The 22,552-nt window shown below is 36.6% G+C and overlaps 1 protein-coding gene across 1 annotated transcript in view; it reads right to left on the reverse strand.

Annotated features, from left to right (window-relative positions):
- The window catches only part of MALRD1 (MAM and LDL receptor class A domain containing 1), a 587,465-nt gene that overhangs the window by 484,982 nt on the left and 79,931 nt on the right, over positions 1-22,552 (reverse strand). Inside the window, exons 12-13 of the mRNA XM_089906459.1 lie at positions 12,634-12,731; positions 4,600-4,773 (exon numbers count right to left, since the gene is read on the reverse strand). Coding sequence (XP_089762585.1) covers positions 4,600-4,773; positions 12,634-12,731 — 272 coding nt within the window. The remainder of the gene's footprint in view (positions 1-4,599; positions 4,774-12,633; positions 12,732-22,552) is intronic.

Genomic DNA, 22,552 nt, shown 5'->3' on the forward strand with positions numbered 1-22,552 from the left:
TAATGAACGATTATAATTTGACCATTAATTAAAATTTTCCAACTTTAAACAGAGAATAATGTTACTTCCTTTAAAAAAAATGTATCTCATATCTGTAAATAATATCATCTGATTATTCCAAAATCATCTTCACTGTTCCTATTTTGTATTACTTGCTTTAACCAAGCTGATCGTTTGATTTGTCACCAAAGAAAGTTCCCTTTGGGAGCTACAGTATCATGTAATAATTGGTATGTGAGCCAGAGGTTGCTCACAAGAAATGTTTCAATCATTGACAAAGGCAGAGTGAAAACCTCATTTTATAAGTTTCTCAAGGTAATTTGAGAGTTAAAATTTCAAATTATATGTAAATATCTTTCCTTCTAAAACTATTTTTTAGGATCTTGCTGATTTTTGTCTTATCCAATTATATTATATTACTCCCTGAGTGAACAGAATCACTTCTTGGTTTTCTTTCAGGAAGCACAGCAACGTGTAAATATTGTCTATAATCAAGTGATTACTTTTTAGATCTGCAAAACAGAAAGAAACTTTTCCAGAGAAATACTCAACTAGCATATTTAAATTTTGGTTCTTTGATATCTTGCTTTAAAAAAGAATGAGAGTGAATAAATATGAATCTAAGAGGAAATGGAGACAATAGGAATATAGTAAGATGCAGTAAAGAAAAATTCGACTATAGTAATTTTTGATGAATGATGGTAGTGTTAAAAATAACATCAACAGCAAGCTTTTATTTAGAGCTTACTGCATGCCAGGCACGTCCACTTATTTTAACACTGTGAAGATGATGTTATTTTCTTCCACATTTTAAAGCAAAGGAAACAGAAGCTTAGAGAGTTGAAGTTATTGGTTGAAGATCACATATCTAGTACGAAAAATGTGTGACCTGAGCCATGGGTGACTATGCTGTACTATAGCACTATCATGAAATAAAGAGATAACTGGTCTTTAGCAGATACTGCAGAACAGAGCTACCTGGCAAAACAAGATTGACTGAAGCCCTAGGTTAAGAAGGCTGAGGACAGAGCAACATTACAGAGACTAGACCAGCTTTTACTTTGCATTATAAATCTCACCCTTCACTGAATCTTCAAATAATATCAGGAAATTGTTATTGATTTATCCCATTGACTCTGATGAAGAGCGAACATGGTATCAATCATTGTGGAAAATTTCACAAAAGGGTCATTTTAAAATGAAATCTGAAATATGACACAATTACGTTTTAGGAGCAAACTCAAAGACAGTAGATCAACTGGAAATCAATGGACAGTATTCAGAAAAAGTACTACCTCTAGATATGAAATTAAGAAGAACAGTTAGGAAAGAAATTGTAAATTAAATATTTGTGTAAAACACTGAACATATAAAATGAGTAGGCCCAGTTAAAACAGATTGAAAAAATTCTATTAACTACTTGACTTACATTCTTCCAATAAAAACTGCACAGGAAGTGGAAAGAATATTGAAATGTTGTTAATCTGCTGTTCTTACAAAATAAACAGTAAGCCTAATCCTTTTCCACTAGGAAAAATGAAAGCCCTACCTAACCAGGGGTGCTGATCTCCTAAGGAACTCAGAGCAATTTGCATTCTATTGTGATGTGTACAAGAGACATAAAAGGACCACACTGAATCTGAATTTCATGGCTACAAGAGAACCAACTGAGAGGTCATACAGTCCTATGCCTTTCTCTTTTCCAACGTTTATATAGGATGACGTCATATAAATACATGTTCAGAGTTTAGTCACACTGAACTGATGACCAGGCGATGACTAAGGTCACCCTTAAATAATTCAGTCCACTAAATTTAAAGTGCCAAAGGAGCTTGTTTCCAAGAAGATAAACTTTAAATATTTGAATATTTAAAAGCTAGATTGACTATTTGTAGGTATAATATCTTTTCCATTTGCTATTGATAAAAGAATGAAGTAGAACTGCACCTAGCTAGACTCCTCATGCATATTTCCATAGTTTTGAAAATAGACTTAGAAAAATCAGGTTAAAAACAACATATTAGAATTTTTTTTTCCTGTAAAGGACAAGAAATGGAATAGAAAAAGGTACAAAGAGGACAAAAGCTGCATCTTTAGAAGCAAACCTATCAACATTATAAGCAAACAAAATGTTCATATTAGTTCATTCTGAGGTGTGAGTACATGGGTATTTGCCTCTCTATTTTCTATTTGTTTGAAAGATTTAATAATATATCTAAGTAATATTAATGTATTAAATAAAACCGTGTATATGTATCTGTGAGTGACTGTGTGTACTTATGTATCTTGTATGCGTGTGTATGTGTATAAAATCTGGACTTATTCATACCAGAATGTTAACACAGGGTCCAAATTCCTTCGCCAAAGTCTTTGAGTCTGGCTGGGTTGTGAAATCTGAATAGTTCAGAGTTGAGGATGTTCATCTAAAATGTATCATGTATATTACTTGATACCCTCAGGGAGACTGGGGGCAGCACTTTATCATCAAACCCATCACTAAATGAACTGCCTAACGCTGGTTCAGGTCAGGAGAAACTTTGCCTCTAAATTTGTTTTCCAAAAGCTTATTGCTTTCCAAATTTTAATTTTCCAAATTGCTGATTAGAGACTGTGGACTTGTAATGGCCTTCTGAAGAGTGACATCTGAGAGAACAGTTCTTATTTTTCTTTTCACTGAACTGTAGTTCCTAAAACAAGCCTGTACTTCGGCCAAGTAACAAGATTACATAAGAAGGAACAGAGGTGCGTGCTAAAATCCTTACCTTCTCGGGCTGAATTACACACGACCGAGGCTTAGCAAGAACCCAGGACAATTCACTCCCCTCAAAAAGCCAGCGCAATTAAGCAGAGGCTGGGAATTCCCTGGCAGTCCAGTGGTTAAGACTCCGCCCTTCCAATGCAGGGGGCACAGGTTCGATCCCTGGTCGGGGAACTAAGATCCCACATGCCGCATGGTGCGGCCACAAAAATACATTAAAAAAAAGAAGAAGAAGAAGAGGCTGATTGGTGCCGACTGGGAGCCCCCAGGTAGGAGAGAGAAAAGCCAACACGTGGTGCTGATCCAGCACAGAGGGGAGTGAAGACAGAAAACACCAATCCGTGGATACCAAATCACAAAATTCCATCAACCCAGTGGTCAATTTAAAAACCAGTTAATATGCCCCCAGATAATAAAGAGCAGTCTCAATTTGCACCTCAAAACAAAGCAAGACAAAAATCCCAAAAGAAAAAATATTAAACAGGAAAAAAAAAACAACCCAGTGCCCAAAATCTTCAATAACGATGGTAGGTTAATGAGGCCAAGAGAGAACGGCACAAGTTTCAACTCATAATATTTCTCAAATAGCCAGTTCTAACAAAGGACATTCTGGGTTTTGTCTTTTGTTTTTTTTATTAAGACTTTTAGAGCAGTTTTAGGTTCGTTGCACAACTGAGAGGAAGGTACAGAGGGTTCCCACACACCTCCTGCCCCCAGGCGTCCGTAGTCTCCTCCATAATCAACATCCTCCACCAGAGGGGGACATGTATTCCAACCCATAAAACAACACTCACACATCATAATCCCTCACGGTAAAAAGGTTTTCCCCAAAGGATGAGTCCTGTATTCTCTAGCAGTCTGCTGTTCTCTGGGTGGAGCTGTTTGTTCTGAGGTCAGGTATTATTTTAAATACATCTTCTCCAAAATATCTTGTGCTCTCTCTGTTGGATTTCTATATTTACCTCAGTTCGGAAATGAGTACCAGATGAGGTGTGTTGTTTTTCAGAGCCTCCTAACACCCCAACAATGTTCTTACTTCCCCAACCCCATTTACAGAGGAAGAATCAGAAGCACGGAAGGATTAAGCAACTTCCCTCTGACTGGACACCTGGGTTTGAACCCCAGGCTCCCGAGCTCATGTTCATAGCTACCATCTTAGTTACATTCTCTTTCATTCAGATTCCTCTCAAGCATTGCTTTTATTATCACTGTGGTTTTCACAGATTGGAAAATTTGAAGCTCAAAGATGTAATGTACACAATCACTTAACAACACAGGGGGTGAGCAGAGATGGGAACTCAGACTATGTGACTCCGAAAGCAGTGAGTGTTCCACTGTGTTCCACCTTCTAATCTAGTCTCTCAACTAGCTCTTCGCAAACATCATCTAGAAGGGAGTCATGTCCAGGAGGGTGGAAGCTGCTGCACCCATTTGATAAGCTACCGTTTCCTTCTTTCATTATTAACCAAGTAAATGACATAAAAGTTATAAAATTCTCAGTATTAATGGGCAGCAGAAAATAAGGCAATAGGATAGCCCAGATTTTTTTCACTACCTCATACCTCATATAATCCACCATCCTCACTTAAGAAAACAAATATTTTCCTATTAAATTACTCTTCTCTCTGCCATCCTATTCAATTCTTATCTCCATTTTTGCTACGCTTCCACAAGTCTTTAGCAATTAATCAAGATAACCTCTCTTCTCATCCCTGATTGTGAATGTCTGCTTTATTAATATCAAATACATTTACGGGATATATGTGTGATATTATTATCTGGGAAGATCAGCATTAAATAAGCATCTTCTGCTCAGTTGTATTAATTGCTTACGTGCTTACCTGAAAAGGCAGAGTAGACTCGCCAGCCTTCGCAAAGAGATCGATTTTTGCTTGTCTCCACTGAGATTTGGAGACTCTGATTAGATCACCTTGCTTCTGCAAATCCCCATCCAGTGATGTTCTTGTAAAAACCGAGAGATGTGAATGCTGAGACAAACGATACCAAAACTGCACCTGGTGAAAAATGTGTTTGAATGATATAAATATTCCATTTACCTGAGTCCAGTAGCTCTTCTATAGTTAAAAATATCCCAAACTACTTCTTAATTCTCCTCCAAACATGCAGGCCCAGAAAATGCTAAGTACATCTTCTGCCAGCCTTTGTATTTCCTCCTTAAAAAAAAGGCTCAAGGTAGCTACATTAACTGATATTTTTAACACACGCCATAGAGATATCTAAAGAAATGGGACACTAGCACCCTGCTCAGACAAGTCTGAGGACATATATTTGTCCACACCATCATGGAAGTTTTACAGAACCTTCACTATTGCTTCTTATGAATCTGGGGACATACACGTTCTATATCTGACTCAAAAATTACAAAACCATGTATTACTATTCATTCTCCTTGATGTCTCAATCCAAGAAAAAGTTATCTCAAAAACTTGATTTCTCAGGTAAGAGAAAACTGCTATGAATACTTTTCAATAATTCCTTCTCCATTGTGACATTATCCAAAAACTTGGGAGATTATATAATACTGTTCATAAGTAATTTAATCCAACTACAAAATGTTCTTTTTGAGGCCAGGGAGCCCTGACTTGATCAGTTTGGTTCCTACTCACCACCAGTGATGACATAATCTAAAGGACTGACAGGTTAACTAGGTAGTGGAGAAAACACAGAGGAGTATTTTAAGGTGCCGACAGCAGTAGCTATGATGTGGAATTCAGCACTATCGTTTATTCAGCAAATACTTATTGAGCATTTACTAAATACTGGGCCCTGTGCAAGGTGAAAATTAATTGCCTCAGTGGTTGGATGACACAATACAAAATATGACCCAAAAAAACCCACTGAAGCAAGTCCAGACACACAGCAATTTTTTCTTCTTCTCATTATGCCACAGAGAGTTCTAATGCTGCAGATTTCAAAGAAAAACACAGTATCATTCAGAGATGAGGTCCCTGAGAAATGAAATCACTCTCTTTGGACTCAAAGTGACTCCTTTTCAGTTTCACTACATTTTAAATTTTTGGTTATTTTCCTTTGTCATTGGGCTTTTATTTTTTTATGTGGACAGATGTTATTACATATATTATTTATTTATTATCCCATTTATTTCACTGTTGGTACCAATTTCAGTTGAAAGTTGAAAAAAATTTTCCATGCTCTTTTAAAAAATTGTTCAAAACATCAAGCATTCTCTGTTCCAACGTGGTACACATTTTTCTTTCAATGTCTACTGAATTGCCACCAACTGATCAAAGCATTCCTTCTGATTGTTCATTTCATATGAGATTTTACTACCAAGCTCACCTACACTCAGGCCTTTAAGCAAGAAATGCAAAGTCAAACAGAAGTGTTTGATTAAATTCTATGGAAAGAGAGGATGTTTGTTCCTCAACCACAATTAAACTTTAGATCCCTGCTGTAGTTTCAGCATGTTCCAAGCTTGTAAATATGCAAAATGGAGCTTTAAACCTAGTTGTACAAGAGCTGTGCAAGCCCCATCAGAATTTCAAGCTGTCATATTGTCACTCAGTACATTACCAGTGCGAAGTTATTTTAATAGTGCATTAAGAGTAAATACCAATGGGATCTATATTCAATAAGATAAGAGCTTAGAACTTATATTTAATTTACTTTTTTAAAAACAGAAATGGCATTGTAGAGATTTAAGGAGAATTCTTTAGTTTGGTATAGACCAAGACACTTTCCAGAGTCTTTTCAAATTTAATATTGGTAAGGGTAAAATCACTGAACAAAATTTATAAGTACAGCTGTGATTTTCGATAGGAACTTAGCCAACATCCGTGGCTCTCACTGTGATACACACTAGTAGTGGAACACTAAGTCTTAAACTCAGAATCACAATGCACGTTGTGAATTCCTCTTAGAACATATCAAGGCACTTTGTATTTAGTAGGTATTCAGTAATAGGTATTGAAGAAAAGAAGGACGTTTGAGTGGGGCTATCAGCATTCTTGCTAAAGCAAATGTCTATAAACCTTCAAAGAGAGGCAGAAAGAGAGACCTGTCTGTGTTATAAAATGTGCAAGGAATTAAGTGTCCTTAAGGACCTCAGAGTTTTATGGGAGAGAGTGCAAAGAAAAGGAACAATTAAGTATAATGCGTATAATGACAAAGGTATGAAAACAGTGTGGCTATTTACATGTAAATGAGTTAAACAAAACGAAAAAGTCACTTTCTTGGTTACACTCATCACATTTTAAGTGCTCAATAGCTATTTGTAGCTAGTGACTTCCATAGTGGACATAGCAGAGGAAAATGTCCATCACAGAAAATTCTATTAAAAAGAGCTGTATGTTAAAATTATGCCAACCATTTAAAATGTATTTAGTACTTTTCATTTTAAAGGAAATTATTGTCTCGATTCATGCCTGATTCATTAAAAAGCAGTTATATAAAATGTTAATATTAAAGGCTTGCTTTTATTTCTCCTCGGTTTTCACTAAGTTGTATATATATATGCACAACTTGGATTGTATGTATAGGGTGACTATGCAAGACCATGAATCATTTTATTCAAGAAAATTTCCTGTGGTTAAATAACTTCCAACAAAGCAGTTCCTTTAATTGCAAATTGGAAAGAAAAGAAATGAAGTTCAAATTACTTTACTGTTTTTAATTGTATTCTCTGATTTTATATTATTTGTATATTTTTAGAAATATTGAATCTGGGACATCCCTGGAGGTCTAGCGTTTAAAACTCCATGCTTCCAGGCTTCCCTGGTGGCGCAGTGGTTGAGAGTCCGCCTGCTGATGCAGGGGACACGGGTTCGTGCCCCGGTCCGGGAAGATCCCACATGCCGCGGAGCGGCTGGGCCCATGAGCCATGGCCGCTGAGCCTGAGTGTCCGGAGCCTGTGCTCCGCAACGGGAGAGGCCACAACAGTGAGAGGCCCACGTATAGCAAAAAAAAAAAAAAAAAAAAAAGACTCCACGCTTCCACTGTAACAGGCATGGGTTCCATCCCTGGTTGGGGAACTAAGATCCCACATGCCACTTGGTGCCACCAAAAGACACACACACACACACACACACACACTGAATCATTCATTTTACTATAAAAAGAAAGGACACCATATCAGGTGACTTATACTACTAGTTACCAAGTGTAGGTGAATAACTAATCTTGCTGTTTGGTTTCTACAGTGCCCTGTGATATTCCCAGAGGAATGGCCAGTTCTACAAAAGAATGTAATTAGGAACAAGTAGTAATTACTAATTAGTAAATCTCTGACACTAAATTCTGCAAAGGACATTAACAGGACATTATTTAGAAGTTCAAAATAATGTCTTCTTTATTTCTCTTTTCTGTTTCATTTTATTTTGGTCTGCCTCCAGTTGGAACTCTTCAAATTTTCTGCTTTTTTCCTCAACTTTCCTATGGTCTTTGTTCCACTTGTTTCCCTATTAGGGAGGTTTTTGGTCAGATCTTCATGTCTTTTCTCAGTTATTCTCCAAATTCTCAGCTACCTCTGCCTTCTCTGCTTCATGTCGACCCCTGTCTGTTATTTGCTACACTTGTTATATCTTCAAGATCTAGGATAATAAAAAGAGTAAAACACAAAAAAGTTTTAAAAAAAAAAAAAGGAAAAGAAACAAGATATCTGTAACTCCTCAAAACTCAAGTGGAATTAAGTCAGTTTAGGGGGGATCATTTATCTCTCTCTCACACACACACAGACCCCTCATCATTACCATAGTGATTCTTATGATTCCTATTCATAATCATGTTTTTGCCTCTTTTTATCTGAACAAGCTTAAGTAAAAGTCTGCAATCTTCAATAAAATATAATCTGTTTTTCTCATCCAAATGATTAATCTTCATGTGTTTTGACAATGTACAACTGGGGAGAATATCTGCTCAACCTTTCCCCAATAAACCATTGCTTCCTCTAGAATCTATCTCATGCTCTAATACTATCCTTGGAGTAAACAAAACAATCAGAGAACAGATCATGAGTGCACCATTCCAAGCCCCATTGTATATCACTTTTTTTCTAAATTTCTCTTTGCTATGAGCTCATAGCTCTACTTGGGGAACATTACAAGACATGGCCTTTTCAAACTCATTGAGAGAGTTGTTATAAGTGGGTTATCACTTATATATATGGTTTATACGTATATATGTGTATGTTATATATTATATTTATGTTTAATTTATATATTGTTACATTATATATTATACTTACATATTATATGTGTATTTTATATTTTTATCACTCTCTGTAGCACTTCACACTGAACTGCTATCAGTATGCCTCACTAAATTCTATACTTTGTTACGGCAAACGTCTTTACATTGTCCCTAGTATATTCCCAACATTGAGGGCTATGATGAGCACGGAGTAGGGAAGCAATAGGTGTGCACTGAATCAGAGAAAGAACATTTACACTGGTATGTGTGCAATCAGGGGAGAAGTCTCAGAAGAACTATTTTTCTTTTGTTTTTTACTTCCTTGAATATGAACCAAATGAGTTCTCACATGTCTCTCTCTGCATTGGCTGCTGGAAAACTTAGATTCAAAAATGTAGCCTGGGCCTCATAAACTTTATTTTTGGAGCCAACCTATTTTTTGTTTCATCTGTCTTTTTCCTGGTATCTCTAAGCACTTCTTTTTAATTGTATGAATTTTTTGATTAAAGAGGATTAGAATAGCAAAATGAATTGGGGAACACACAAAAAAAACAAAAGACAAACACACAAAATGGCATTGAAAGTGGAAGCTTCATGCTATCAGTCCTGCTATATTTAATTATGAAGTCCTAAAAGTGAGATATGTCTTTTATACAGTAACTTAAATATGAGAGTGAGAAAATATTAATATCCACATAAATCTCCTTCAGATTTTACATTTCCTAAATTATTAAAAACAGTAACAGGGCTTCCCTGGTGGCGCAGTGGTTAAGAATCTGCCTGCCAATGCAGGGGACATGGGTTCGTGCCCTGGGTCCAGGAGGATCCCACATGCCACCGAGCAGCTAAGCCCATGCGCCACAGCAGCTGAGCCTGCGCTCTAGAGCCCGTGAACCACAACTACTGAGCCCACGTGCCACAACTACTGAAACTCGTGCGCCTAGAGCCCATGCTCCACAACAAGAGATGCCACCGCAATGAAAAGCCCAAGCATCGCAACAAAGAGTAGCCTCCACTCGCCACAACTAGAGAAAGCCCGAGCGCAGCAACGAAGACCCAATGCAGCCCAAAATAAAAAATAACAAAATAAAATTAATTAATTAAAAAAAGAAAAAGTTAAAAAAAAAAAAGAACAGTATTTCGACAGCAATAAGAAATACTAGCTTCTGGCTCCCACATGTTCTGTTTGTCCTGTCTCCTGGTTATTCCAAGGAAAAATGCCAAATTTCCACCAGTGACCAAAGGAGCTTTTGAAGCTTTTAAATAAAGTCCACATCTTGAACAATGAGTACTTACAGGAACAATTCTGCATGTTGATGCCATGTGTTGGCTACACATAAAGTACAGAGTAATTCATGCAAAATGACCCTAAAAGGCTTCTGTTAGAAAAAAAAGACTCAAAAGAAAGCTTCATATTCCTTTAAAGTCCTTTCAAACAAATATTCTTAACTCTGTTAGCCTGGTATGATTATGTAGAGAAAAAAATGTAATTTCATATAATGAAGGCTTTAATCATATCAAAGTGCCCAACTTTGGTTATTTCACCGCCCCACTTTACCATAAATATAATAAAGAACATTTGCTATTCCATGAATACAACTATTATCAATCAATATGTTCCAATTAGGAAGATCGGCTGGATTTTCTGATTACTCAAGAAGATAAAAATTTGGTTTGTTAGCTTATTTTGTAACTTTCATGAAAGAAAGAATCCCACATTACCACAAACTTATAAAACAGTAACAGTATATTCTTAGAATACTCCTATGGAAGAGCACTTTGTCCATGTGTATCTCAGACTATAAATAACCTCTAACAATCTAATAGTAATTCTAAGCTGGAAAGTACTATGAAGTAATCCAAATATCCCTCCCTCTAACTCAAAGATTACCAACATTCAAGCAGATGCAGATAAAAGGGAAAAAACAAATACCTCTCTGGCAGTCTATAATACTCTTACTTTTCCACAAACCAAGGCAAACCTCTAAATCAGTATCCAAGGCCTTGGAAGGTTGAGGACTTGGTTCTGAGAGATAAACCACCAAGTGTCTAAACTGTCCACTGCTTTCACTGAGGCTCCACCCCAATAGCTCCCACAGGTAAGCTCCAAATTTAAGCCACAATAGAGAAAAATGTCCTCAAGTAGAAACAACCATAAACTGTGGGTCAATCCCTATGACCACAAATTAATGGCTACCCACATACAACAATGGGAAATGTAGATCATCTTTAAGAAGAAGAAAACTGTTTGATTTCTCAGTGAGTCTCAGAATTTTTAATAAGCTCTTAGTGTTAGTGTTCACATTTCTGTAAAAGAGGCAGAATTAACAAATTCTATTCTTTTTTATCCAGTGTCGTTAACGAATTTAACAACAGCAATTGCATTGCTTTGGTATATGACCTTAAATTAAAGTTCAGTAAGCCTGTAAAGTACTTGTAAAGAGCAAGTAAATGCTTCAGGAGTTCTCAAAAAAAAAAAAAAGAAAAGAAAAGAAAAGAAAAACGTACATCTATCACATAAGAGTTAATTAAAATAAACCAAAGGTGGGAGACTCTAGAGTCCATCTGGGTGAGGTGGAAGTGGAGTCCAGGCAGTTGTTTTAATCCAAATTCCCACAGAGAAATGGGCAGCAAAAACCAAAGGGGAAAAATAAAGAGGACAACCTATTAAGAGTTCTGGACACTCTCATTGAGAATTATATCAAGCTGAAAGTATAATGAAATTTATACTTTAGTTATAAAGGTCTGATGATCTGTAATTTATCATCAGGAATGCCTGTGTTAGTACTGTAACCCTGCATTTCTAGGTGATGAATTTAGTGCGTGGCACTATTGATCCCTTCACTATTTTCTGATAGCCAAGAAAAAAAAAAAAAGCTGAAATCCTAAAGGCTTAGGGACATGTCAGAACTCTCAAAAGGATGGAAAGCAAGGCAAGCTGAACAGAAGCATCTAATAGGCATTCATGTTATGGAAAGTAAAGGGATTATGTTTATTGAACACCATAACCTGCCAAATACTTTTCCAGGTGCTTTACTTAATCACGTTTGAATTCTCACAACCATGTGAAGAAGGCAGGCTGACACTATGCTTCCCGTGTGGACACTGAGTCTCAAAGGAAGCATATCATTTGTGGCAGAACTGAGATTGGAACCAGTTGGAACTAGGTCCACCTGACTCCAAAGTCCCTCTTCTTTCTTCTCTGTTGTGCTGTGGAAATGACCTGAGCATTTTATCCCTTGGTCTGTGTTTACCTGGCACCAGAAGGACTAACTGAAAAAATAAAATTTTGGAAACGTAATTATTTTTTCTGTACATATTTATCTTTCTTTATTCATCCTTTCATTTTTCTTTCAGTAGAACTTGTTGAACTGCTTTTATTTTCCTCAACTAACACTGCTGGCCAAGATAACAAGCAATTTGGGCAACCTGTATCCACAGCTTTAAATTATTGAAAGAACTACATGGAAAGAATGCAAAATGACAGAAATATTTTTGAATAGGCCCCCCAAAAGAAGGGTGTAAGTTATATACTGCAAATGTCTTTTCGAACGAAATGACATTTCATGTTGAAATAGCTCATATAAATCTCTCAGTTTATTGTGAAAATATTAGTAAAACGCAGCCGGCATTTACTAGCTAGAGTAACCCAAGCTTAACAGTTTACAACTACAGAATGGCCAATGGAAATTCCAATAATTGGGTACCTGACACGGGGTAGAGGCATTGAGTGATTTTATAAGAACAGGACTTCCAAGCTTGGCCACTGCAGGTGATCGATGTGCCCCCAAATAAATAAACGATCCTGCAAAAACAAACGTAAAGCCATATGGATACAAATTCTACTATTGGACATTTAGTCGTTCTTTGCGCTAACGTGCATACATTCAACTGTGAATCAGATAAAGAAAATTACATTTTTACTTCTTTACCGTTAAGCTCTGTAGATAACCAAAAAGTGCTTTCATATGAATAACATTAAATCCAAAATAAAACCCAACTGATGAAAAACAAGCTCTTGATCTAAATCCTCTCAACAAATGTTTATTGGCTTAACTCACGTCATAGTTAGAAATCAAATTAAATGAAGCTCCTAAGTTTACAATTAGATATTCAACATACCCTTACAAAATTCCCACGAGACACTTGCTTGTAACTTTCTTCACGATGTACTGAAGGATACGAGCCTATAGAATGAGTTTGGTTTCTCCTGGGGCTTACATGTTTGACACTGCTGTCTGTGCTAGTGGGGATGAAAGCTTAATTAAAGATCTAATCTAGTGTTAACAAAATAACTGCTTCTAGATTTTAACTACAGTGGATGTGCTCATGGCAAATGTACGGGGGGGATAACATCTCTTAACAGCTCAAAGGATCACACATTCTGAACGGCTGTCAGGGGTAGCTTCATTGAATATTGAAAATTTACAAGGAAGGTTATGCTAAACAATGTCAAGTCCTGATCCTGCCCTTTGATAATCATAGAGTGATGGGCAACTTGTAAAGCCAACTATTTTGATGAAAAAAACACATTCAGAAGGTGATTTTCTTAGACACAGGTCAGTGCTGACTGCACAGAATGAAAAGGATTTCAGAATTAAAACATATTACTTTACAGATACCACCACATGTTTAACCAAACAACCAAGGTTGCAAGTCAGCAGTGTGGTCTCTGAGTGGGAAAAATAGAACCCAGTTTATATGGGTTTTAAATCTCAAAGCCAATTGGGAAGGATAAAGATCACTGTTCCCAAAATCCAAACTAAGAGTAACAGAAACAGTATATATGAACTCATTAAATTCTCTATTTCCCCTATAAAAGAGTAGAGTAGGAAAAGATGATTTTGAAAAATTAAACCAGCTTAAAAATCCTTTACTTGAGGTTCAAGTAAAACTCAACTGAGTATTGTCAAAACATAAATTAAAATTCTAAAAATTAACATACATTCAAAGATCTTACTCCCTTGGTCATTTAAAACAATATGGATGATTTCAAACAAGCAGTTAATGAAGGATGAAACATATAAACACTAAAACTCCAAAATCTAAAAGAAGCAAACGGTTTGAACAAATTGATTATGCCACAAAAGTAACTGGAAAAGTGATAGGAAAAAATCTAACAGAACATATGGCCCTACAGCTGAATTTTATTTAATTTTATTTAATTTTTAAAGAATAAATACTTGCACATGACTTGCATATATCTCAGGTCTTAGAAAAATATGGAGAGCTCCCTGACTCATTTTAAGATGCCAGATATCTCTAATGTTAAGAATGATGAAAACAGAATAAAAATAAAGCAATATCACTCATGATCATACATACAAAATTCAAATAAAAATGTTTCAATTGCACCTGAAATTCTTATCAAAAAATAATGTATCCTGACAAGCGAGCTTTCCAAGAATAGAGGTTGATTTAACAGACCTATCAACAGTCAATTAGATCAACAAATTAAACAGTAAAATCATAGATTCATATCAACAAATATTGAAAAGACTATGAAAAACAGTCAGCCATTCCAAATAACCTCAATAAAATATTTTAAAAAAACACTTAATAAAGATTAATGACCAACCTCAAAATAAATAACATTTTCAATGGTAAACAACAAAACTATTTTAATTAAAATGAGAAACTACCTAGAGAATTGTGTCACCATTAGTAATTAGAGGAAATATGAGATAATATTAATTATCTTGGACTAGGATTATTTTATAAATCTAGTAAATGTGGAAGTCAAGAGAATAAAATTTCTAGTAAACACAATAGAAAAATAGAGAGAGTTCCACATGTATTGCCAATAATATAATTGTGAAAATAGAAACCCCAACAGATTCTATCTTTTAATAAAGACAACTATTAATAAGAGAATTTAGTAAGGTAAATAGAAACAGAGAAATACTTTTAAGTCATTTTTATTTATTTTAGCAGTAAGACACGGGATTTAGAACGGTAAGAAATATTCTACTCACAGTTAACAACAATAATACAAAATATGTAGGAATAAATTTAACAAGAATGGGACAGGACTTATATGAAGAACATTATAAAACGCCATGGAAAACTATAAGCCTTCTGATTAAATGAAAAGAGATAACATGTTATTAGATGGAAAGATGATATTATGAAAATATTATGTTAGTAAAAACTGATGTGGAAGCTAAAAGCAATCCTGAGAGAATTTTAACCAAATATTTGAAAAACAGATAATATTGACTTAAAGTTTATATATGCAGGTTAGGCCTAAAGATACTGAACTCTGACCCCAGACCGATGTTACTTCTAGGAATACGTCTCTGGATTTATTTTCTTGCAAGCCTGCTCCACAGAATACACTGACTTAAGAGACCTGTGTAATTACAATATGCCAAAGAAAGTGTTCCTGTTAATCTGAACTGTTCATTGTAAAACTCTTGTACACCCATATACCCCAGAGGGGCTAGCTAACCAGCACAGTATAAAAATAAAGAATGGAGGGGTGATTTTTGGCTGTGTTGGGTCTTCGTTGCTGCATGCAGGCTTTCTTTAGTTGTGGTGGGCAGGGGCTGCTCTTCGTTGCAGTGTGCGACCTTCTTGTTGCAATGGCTTCTCTTGTAGCGGAGCATGGGCTCTGGGTGCACAGGCTTCAGTAGTTGTCACACGGGCTCTACAGCACAGGCTCAGTGGTCATGGCTTGGTTGCTCCGCTGCATGTGGGATCTTCCTGGACCAGGGATTGAACCCGTGCCCCCTGCATTGGCAGGTGGATTCTTGTCCACTGCACTACCAGGTGTATAGTGAGGAGGAACCAAGATGGCGAGTAGAAGGACATGATCTCATTCCTTCTTGCAAGAACACCTGAATCACAAATAGCTGCTAGACAATCATCGACAGGAAGACACTGGAACTCACCAAAAAAGATACCCCACATCCAAAGACAAAGGAGAAATCTCAATGAGACGGTAGGAGGGGTGCAATCACAGTAAAGTCAAATCCCATAACTGCTGGGTGGGTGACTCACAGACTGGAGAACACTTATACCACAGAAGTCCACCCACTGGAGTGAAGGTTCTGAGCCCCACGTCAGGCTTCCCAGCCTGGGGGTCCAGCAACGGGAGGAGGAATTCCTAGAGAATCAGACTTTGAAGCCTGGTGGGATTTGATTGCAGGACTTCGACAGGACTGGGCAAAACAGGTACTCCACTCTTGGCGGGCACCCACAAAGCAGTGTGTGCACTGGGACCCAGGGTAAGGAGCAGTGACCCCAGGGAAGACTGAACCAGACCTACCTGCTAGTTTTGGAGGGTCTTCTGCAGAGGCAGGGGGTGGCTGTGGCTCACCATGGGGACAAGGACACTGGCAGCAGAAGTTCTGGGAAGTACTCCTTGGCGAGAGCCCTCCCAGAGTCTCTCATTAGCCCCATCAAAGAGCCCAGGTAGGCTCCAGTGTTGGGTTGCCTCAGGCCAAACAACCAACAGGGAGGGAACCCAGCCCTACCCATCAGCAGTCAAGCAGATTAAAGTTTTACTGAGCTCTGCCCATCAGAGCAACAGTCAGCTCTACCCACCACCAGTCCCTCCCATCAGGAAACTTACACAAGCCATTAGATAGCTTCATCCACCAGAGGGCACACAGCAGAAGCAAGAAGAACTACAATCCTGCAGCCTGTGGAACAAAAACCACATTCACAGAAAGAGAGACAAGATGAAAAGGCAGAGGGCTATATGCCAGATGAAGGAACAAGATAAAACCCCAGAAAAATAACTAAATGAAGTGGAGATAGGCAACCTTCCAGAAAAAGAATTCAGAATAATGATAGTGAAGATGATCCAGGACCTTGGAAAAACAATGGAGGCAAAGATCGAGAAGATGCAAGAAATGTTTAACAAAGACCTAGAAGAATTAAAGAACAAACAAACAGACATGAACAATACAGTAACTGAAATGAAAACTAAACTAGAAGGAATGAATAGCAGAATAACTGAGGCAGAAGAACGGATAAGTGACATGGAAGACAGAATGGTGGAATTCACTGCTGTGGAACAGACTAAAGAAAAAAGAATAAAAATAAATGAAGACAGCCTAAGAGACCTCTGCAACAACATGAAACGCAAAAACATTTGCATTATAGGGGTCCCAGAAGGAGAAGAAACAGAGAAAGGACCAGAGAAAATATTGAAGAGATTTTAGTCGAAAACTTCCCTAACATAGAAAAGGAAATAGCCACCCGAGTCCAGGAAGTGCAGCGAGTCCCATACAGGATAAACCCGAGGAAAAACATTCCGAGACACATAGTAATCAAATTGGCAAAAATTAAAGACAAAGAAAAATTATGGAAAGCAGCAAGGGAAAAATGACACATAACATACAAGGGAACTCCCATAAGGTTAACAGCTGATTTCTCAGCAGAAACTCTACAAGCTGGAAGGGAGTGGCATGATTTACTTAAAGTGATGAAAGGGAAGAACCTAAAACCAAGATTACTCTACCTGGCAAGGATCTCATTCAGATTCGATGGAGAAATCAAAAGTTTTACAGACAAGCAAAAGCTAAGAGAATTCAGCACCATCAAACCAGATCTACAACAAATGCTAAAGGAACTTCTCTAAGTGGGAAACACAAGAGAAGAAAAGGACCTACAAAAACAAACCCCCCAAAATTAAGAAAATGGTAATAGGAACATACATATCGATAATTACCTTAAACGTGAATGGATTAAATGCTCCAACCAAAAGACACAGGCTTGCTGAATGGATACAAAAACAAGACCCATATATATGCTGTCTACAAGAGACCCACTTTAGACCTAGGGACACATACAGACTGAAAGTGAGGGGATGGAAAAAGATATTCCATGCAAATGGAAATCAAAAGAAAGCTGGAGTAGCAATACTCATACCAGATAAAATAGACTTTAAAATAAAGAATGTTACAAGAGACAAGTAAGGACACTACATAATGATCAAGGGATCAATCCAAGAAGAAGATGTAACAATTATAAATATATATGCACCCAACATAGGAGCACCTCAATACATAAGGCAACTGCTATAAAAGAGGAAATCAACAGTAACACAATAATAGTGGGGGACTTTAACACCTCACTTACACCAATGGACAGATCATCCAAAATGAAAATAAATAAGGAAACAGAAGCTTTAAATTACACAATAGACCAGATACATTTAATTGATATTTATAGGACATTCCATCCACAAACAGCTTTCTTTTCAAGTGCACACAGAACATCCTCCAGGATAGATCACATGTCGGGTGACAAATCAAGCCTCAGTAAATTTAAGAAAATTGAAATCATATCAAGCATCTTTTCTGACCACAACACTATGAGATTAGAAATGAATTACAGGGAAAAAAATGTAAAGAAACACAAACACATGGAGGCTACACAATACATTACTAAACAACCAAGAGAACACTGAAGAAATCGAGGAGGAAATCAAAAAAAACCTAGAGACAAATGACAGTGAAAACACAATGATCCAAAACCTATGGGATGCAGCAAAAGCAGTTTTAAGAGACAAGTTTATAGCTATACAAGCCTACATCAAGAAACAAGAAAAATCTCAAACAATCTAACCTTACACCTAAAGGAACTGGAGAAAGACGAACAAACAAAACCCAAAGTTAGCAGAAGGAAAGAAGTCATCAATATCAGAAAAGAAATAAATGAAATAGAAACAAAGAAAATAATAGCAGAGATCAATAAAACTAAAAGCGGGTTCTTTGAGAAGATAAACAAAATTGATAAACCATTAGCCAGATTCATCAAGAAAAAGAGCGAGAGGACTCAAATCAATAAAATTAGAAATGAAAAAGGAGAAGTTACAACAGACACCACAGAAATACAAAGCATCCTAAGAGACTACTACAAGCAACTCTATGCCAATAAAATGGACAACCTGGAAGAAATGGACAAATTCTTAGAAAGGTATAACCTTCCAAGACTGAACCAGGAAGAACCAGAAAATATGAACAGACAAATCACAAGAAATGAAATTAAAACTGCAATTAAAAATCTCAAAACAAACAAAAGTCCAGGACCAGATGGCTTCACAGGTGAATTCTATTTAGAGAAGAGCTAACACCCATCCTTCTCAAACTCTTCTAAGAAATTGCAGAGGAAGGAACACTCCCAAACCCATTCTATGAGGCCACCATTACCCTGATACCAAAACCAGACAAAGATACTACAAAAAAAGAAAATTACAGACCAATATCATTGATGAATATAGATGTTAAAATCCTCAACAAAATGCTAGCAAACAGAATCCAACAACACATTAAAAGAATCATACATCATGACGAAGTGGGATTTATCCCAGGGATGCAAGGATTCTTCAATATACGCATATCAATCAATGTGATACACCATATTAACAAACTGAAGAACAAAAACCATATGATCATCTCAATAGATGCAGCAAAAGCCTTTGACAAAATTCAACACCCATTAATGATTAAAAACTCTCCAGAAAGTGGGCATAGAGGGAACCTACCTCATCATAATAAAGGCCATATACGACAAACCCACAGCAAACATCATTCTCAGTGGTGAAAAACTGAAAGCATTTCCTCTAAGATCAGGAACAAGACAAGGAAGTTCACTCTCACCACTATTATTCAACATTGTTTGGAAGTCCTAGCCATGGCAATCAGAGAAGAAAAAGAAATAAAAGTAATACAAATTGGAAAAGGAGAAGCAAAACTTTCACTGTTTGCAGATGACATGATACCATACATAGAGAATCCTAAAAATGCCACCAGAAAACTACTAGAGCTAATCAATGAATTTGGTAAAGTTGCAGGATACAAAATTAATGCACAGAAATCTCTTGCATTCCTATACACTAATGATGAAAAATCTGAAAGAGAAATTAAGGAAACATTCCCATGTACCACTGCAGCAAAAACAATAAAATACCTAGGAATAAACCTACCTAGGGAGACAAAAGACCTGTATGCAGAAAACTATAAGACACTGATGAAAGAAATTAAAGATGATACCAACAAATGGAGAGATATACCATGTTCTTGGATTGGAAGAATCAATATTGTGAAAATGACTATACTATCCAAAGCAATTTACAGATTCAATGCAATCCCTATCAAATTACCAATGGCATTTTTTACGGAACTAGAACAAATCATCTCAAAATTTGTATGGAGACACAAAAGACCCCGAATAGCCAAAGCAGTCTTGAGGGAAAAAAAACGGAGTGGGAGGAATCAGACTCCCTGACTTCAGGCTATACTACAAAGCTACATTAATCAAGACAATATGGTACTTGCACAAAAAGAGAAACACAGATCAATGGAACAAGATAGAAAGCCCAGAGATAAACCCACACACCTATGGTCAACCAATCTATGACAAAGGAGGCAAGGATATACAATGGAGAAAAAACAGTCTCTTCAATAAGTGGTGCTGGGAAAACTGGACAGCTACATGTAAAAAAATGAAATTAGAACACTCCCTAACACCATACACAAAAATAAACTCAAAATGGATTCGAGACCTAAGTGTGAGACCGGACACTATAAAACTCTTAGAGGAAAACATAGGAAGAACATTCTTTGACATAAATCACAACAAGATCGTTTTTGATCCACCTCCTAGAGTAATGTAAATAAAAACAAAAATAAACAAATGGGACGTAATGAAACTTCAAAGCTTTTGCACAGCAAAGGAAACCATAAACAAGATGAAAAGACAATCCTCAGAATGGGAGAAAATATTTGCAAACAAATCAACGGACAAAGGATTAATCTCCAAAATATATAAACAGCTCATGCAGCTCAATATTAAAGAAAAAACAACCCAATCCAAAAATGGGCAGAAGACCTAAATAGACATTTCTCCAAAGAAGACATACAGATGGCCAAGAAGCACATGAAAAGCTGCTCAACATCACTAATTATTAGAGAAATGCAAATCAAAACTACAATGAGGTATCACCTCACACCAGTTAGAATGGGCATCATCAGAAAATCTACAAACAACAAATGCTGGAGAGGGTGTGGAGAAAAGGGAACCCTCTTGCACTGTTGGTGGGAATGTAAATTGATACAGCCACTATGGAGAACAGTATGGAGGTTCCTTAAAAAACTAAAAATAGAATTATCATATGATCCAGCAATCCCACTACTGGGCATATACCCACAGAAAACCATAATTCAAAAAGACGCATGCACCCCAGTGTTCATTGCAGCACTATTTACAATAGCCAGGTCATGGAAGCAACCTAAATGCCCATCGACAGATGAATGGATAAAGAAGGTGTGGTACATATATACAATGGAATATTACTCAGCCATAAAAAGGAACGAAATTGGGTCATTTGTTGAGACATGGATGGATCTAGGGACTGTCATACAGAGTGAAGTAAGTCAGAAAGAGAAAAACAAATATTGTATATTAACGCATGTATGTGGAAACTAGAAAAATGGTACAGATGAACCGGTTGGCAGGGCAGAATTTGAGACACAGATGTAGAGAACAAACGTATGGACACCAAGGGGTGAAAGCCACGGTGGGTAGGGATGGTGGTGTGATGAATTGGGCGATTGGGATTGACATGTATACACTGATGTGTATAAAATTGATGACTAACAAGAACCCGCTGTATAAAAAAATAAATAAAGTTCAAAAGTTTTAAAAAAAAAGAATGTAGGGGTCAGTCTCCCCACGTTAAGCTTTCCAGGCCAGCCTCAACCTCACCTTTTGCAAAGGATGCACCCCCTTAATACAATTGCCTGGAAGGGATTCCTTACATGCTGTGAGAACATTTATAATGACTTTATAATGAATTTAGGTAAAAAAAATCACAAATATTACCATTAAGAAGTAAGAAAGAAATCATAAAACCAATGAAAGGAGGTTTGGATCAGGAATGCAAGAATGGTTTAATATTTGAAAAATCATTTTATTAGAAATAAAAAGGATAATATCACGATCATACGATTATCACAACATATGCTGAAAAAAGCACGTGAAAAGTTTTAACATGCTTACATATATGTGTGTATATATATATGTGTGTATATATGTATATATATATAAACTTAACACACTATGAATAGAAGGAAACATCTTTGTTTTTCTTTTAACATCTTTATTGGAGTATAATTGCTTTACAATGGTGTGTTAGTTTCTGCTGTATAACAAAGTGAATCAGCTATACATATACATATATGCCTGTATCTCCTCCCTCTTGTGTCTCCCTCCCAGCCTCCCTATCCCACCCCTCTAGGTGGACACAAAGCACTGAGCTGATCTCCTTGTGCTATGCTTGGAAACATCTTTATCTGAAACAAAACAACCTTTTAGGAACTATAGCATTCAAGGCTGAATTACTGACAGCTTTTCCCCTAAATAGGAACAAGACAAGTACAGCAGCTATCACAAGCTCTATTTAACATTTCTCCAGAAGTCCTACCTAGGGCGATAAAACCAAAAAGCAAACAGAAGGCTTAAGATTTAGAAAGAAGGAAGTAAAATTGTCATTATTTGAAGACAAAGTAATTATGAACCCAGAAAGTGTGGAACATTTATAAATTCTTAACTATAATAAAAAAAATTAACAAGGTCATTGAATACAAGGTAAGTATTTTAAAATATAATTGT

The sequence above is a fragment of the Delphinapterus leucas genome, chromosome 2 (assembly GCF_059928025.1).
Source record: "Delphinapterus leucas isolate spDelLeu-1000000601 "Yukka" chromosome 2, BTC_Dleu_Yukka2, whole genome shotgun sequence".
Lineage (NCBI taxonomy): Eukaryota > Metazoa > Chordata > Mammalia > Artiodactyla > Monodontidae > Delphinapterus > Delphinapterus leucas.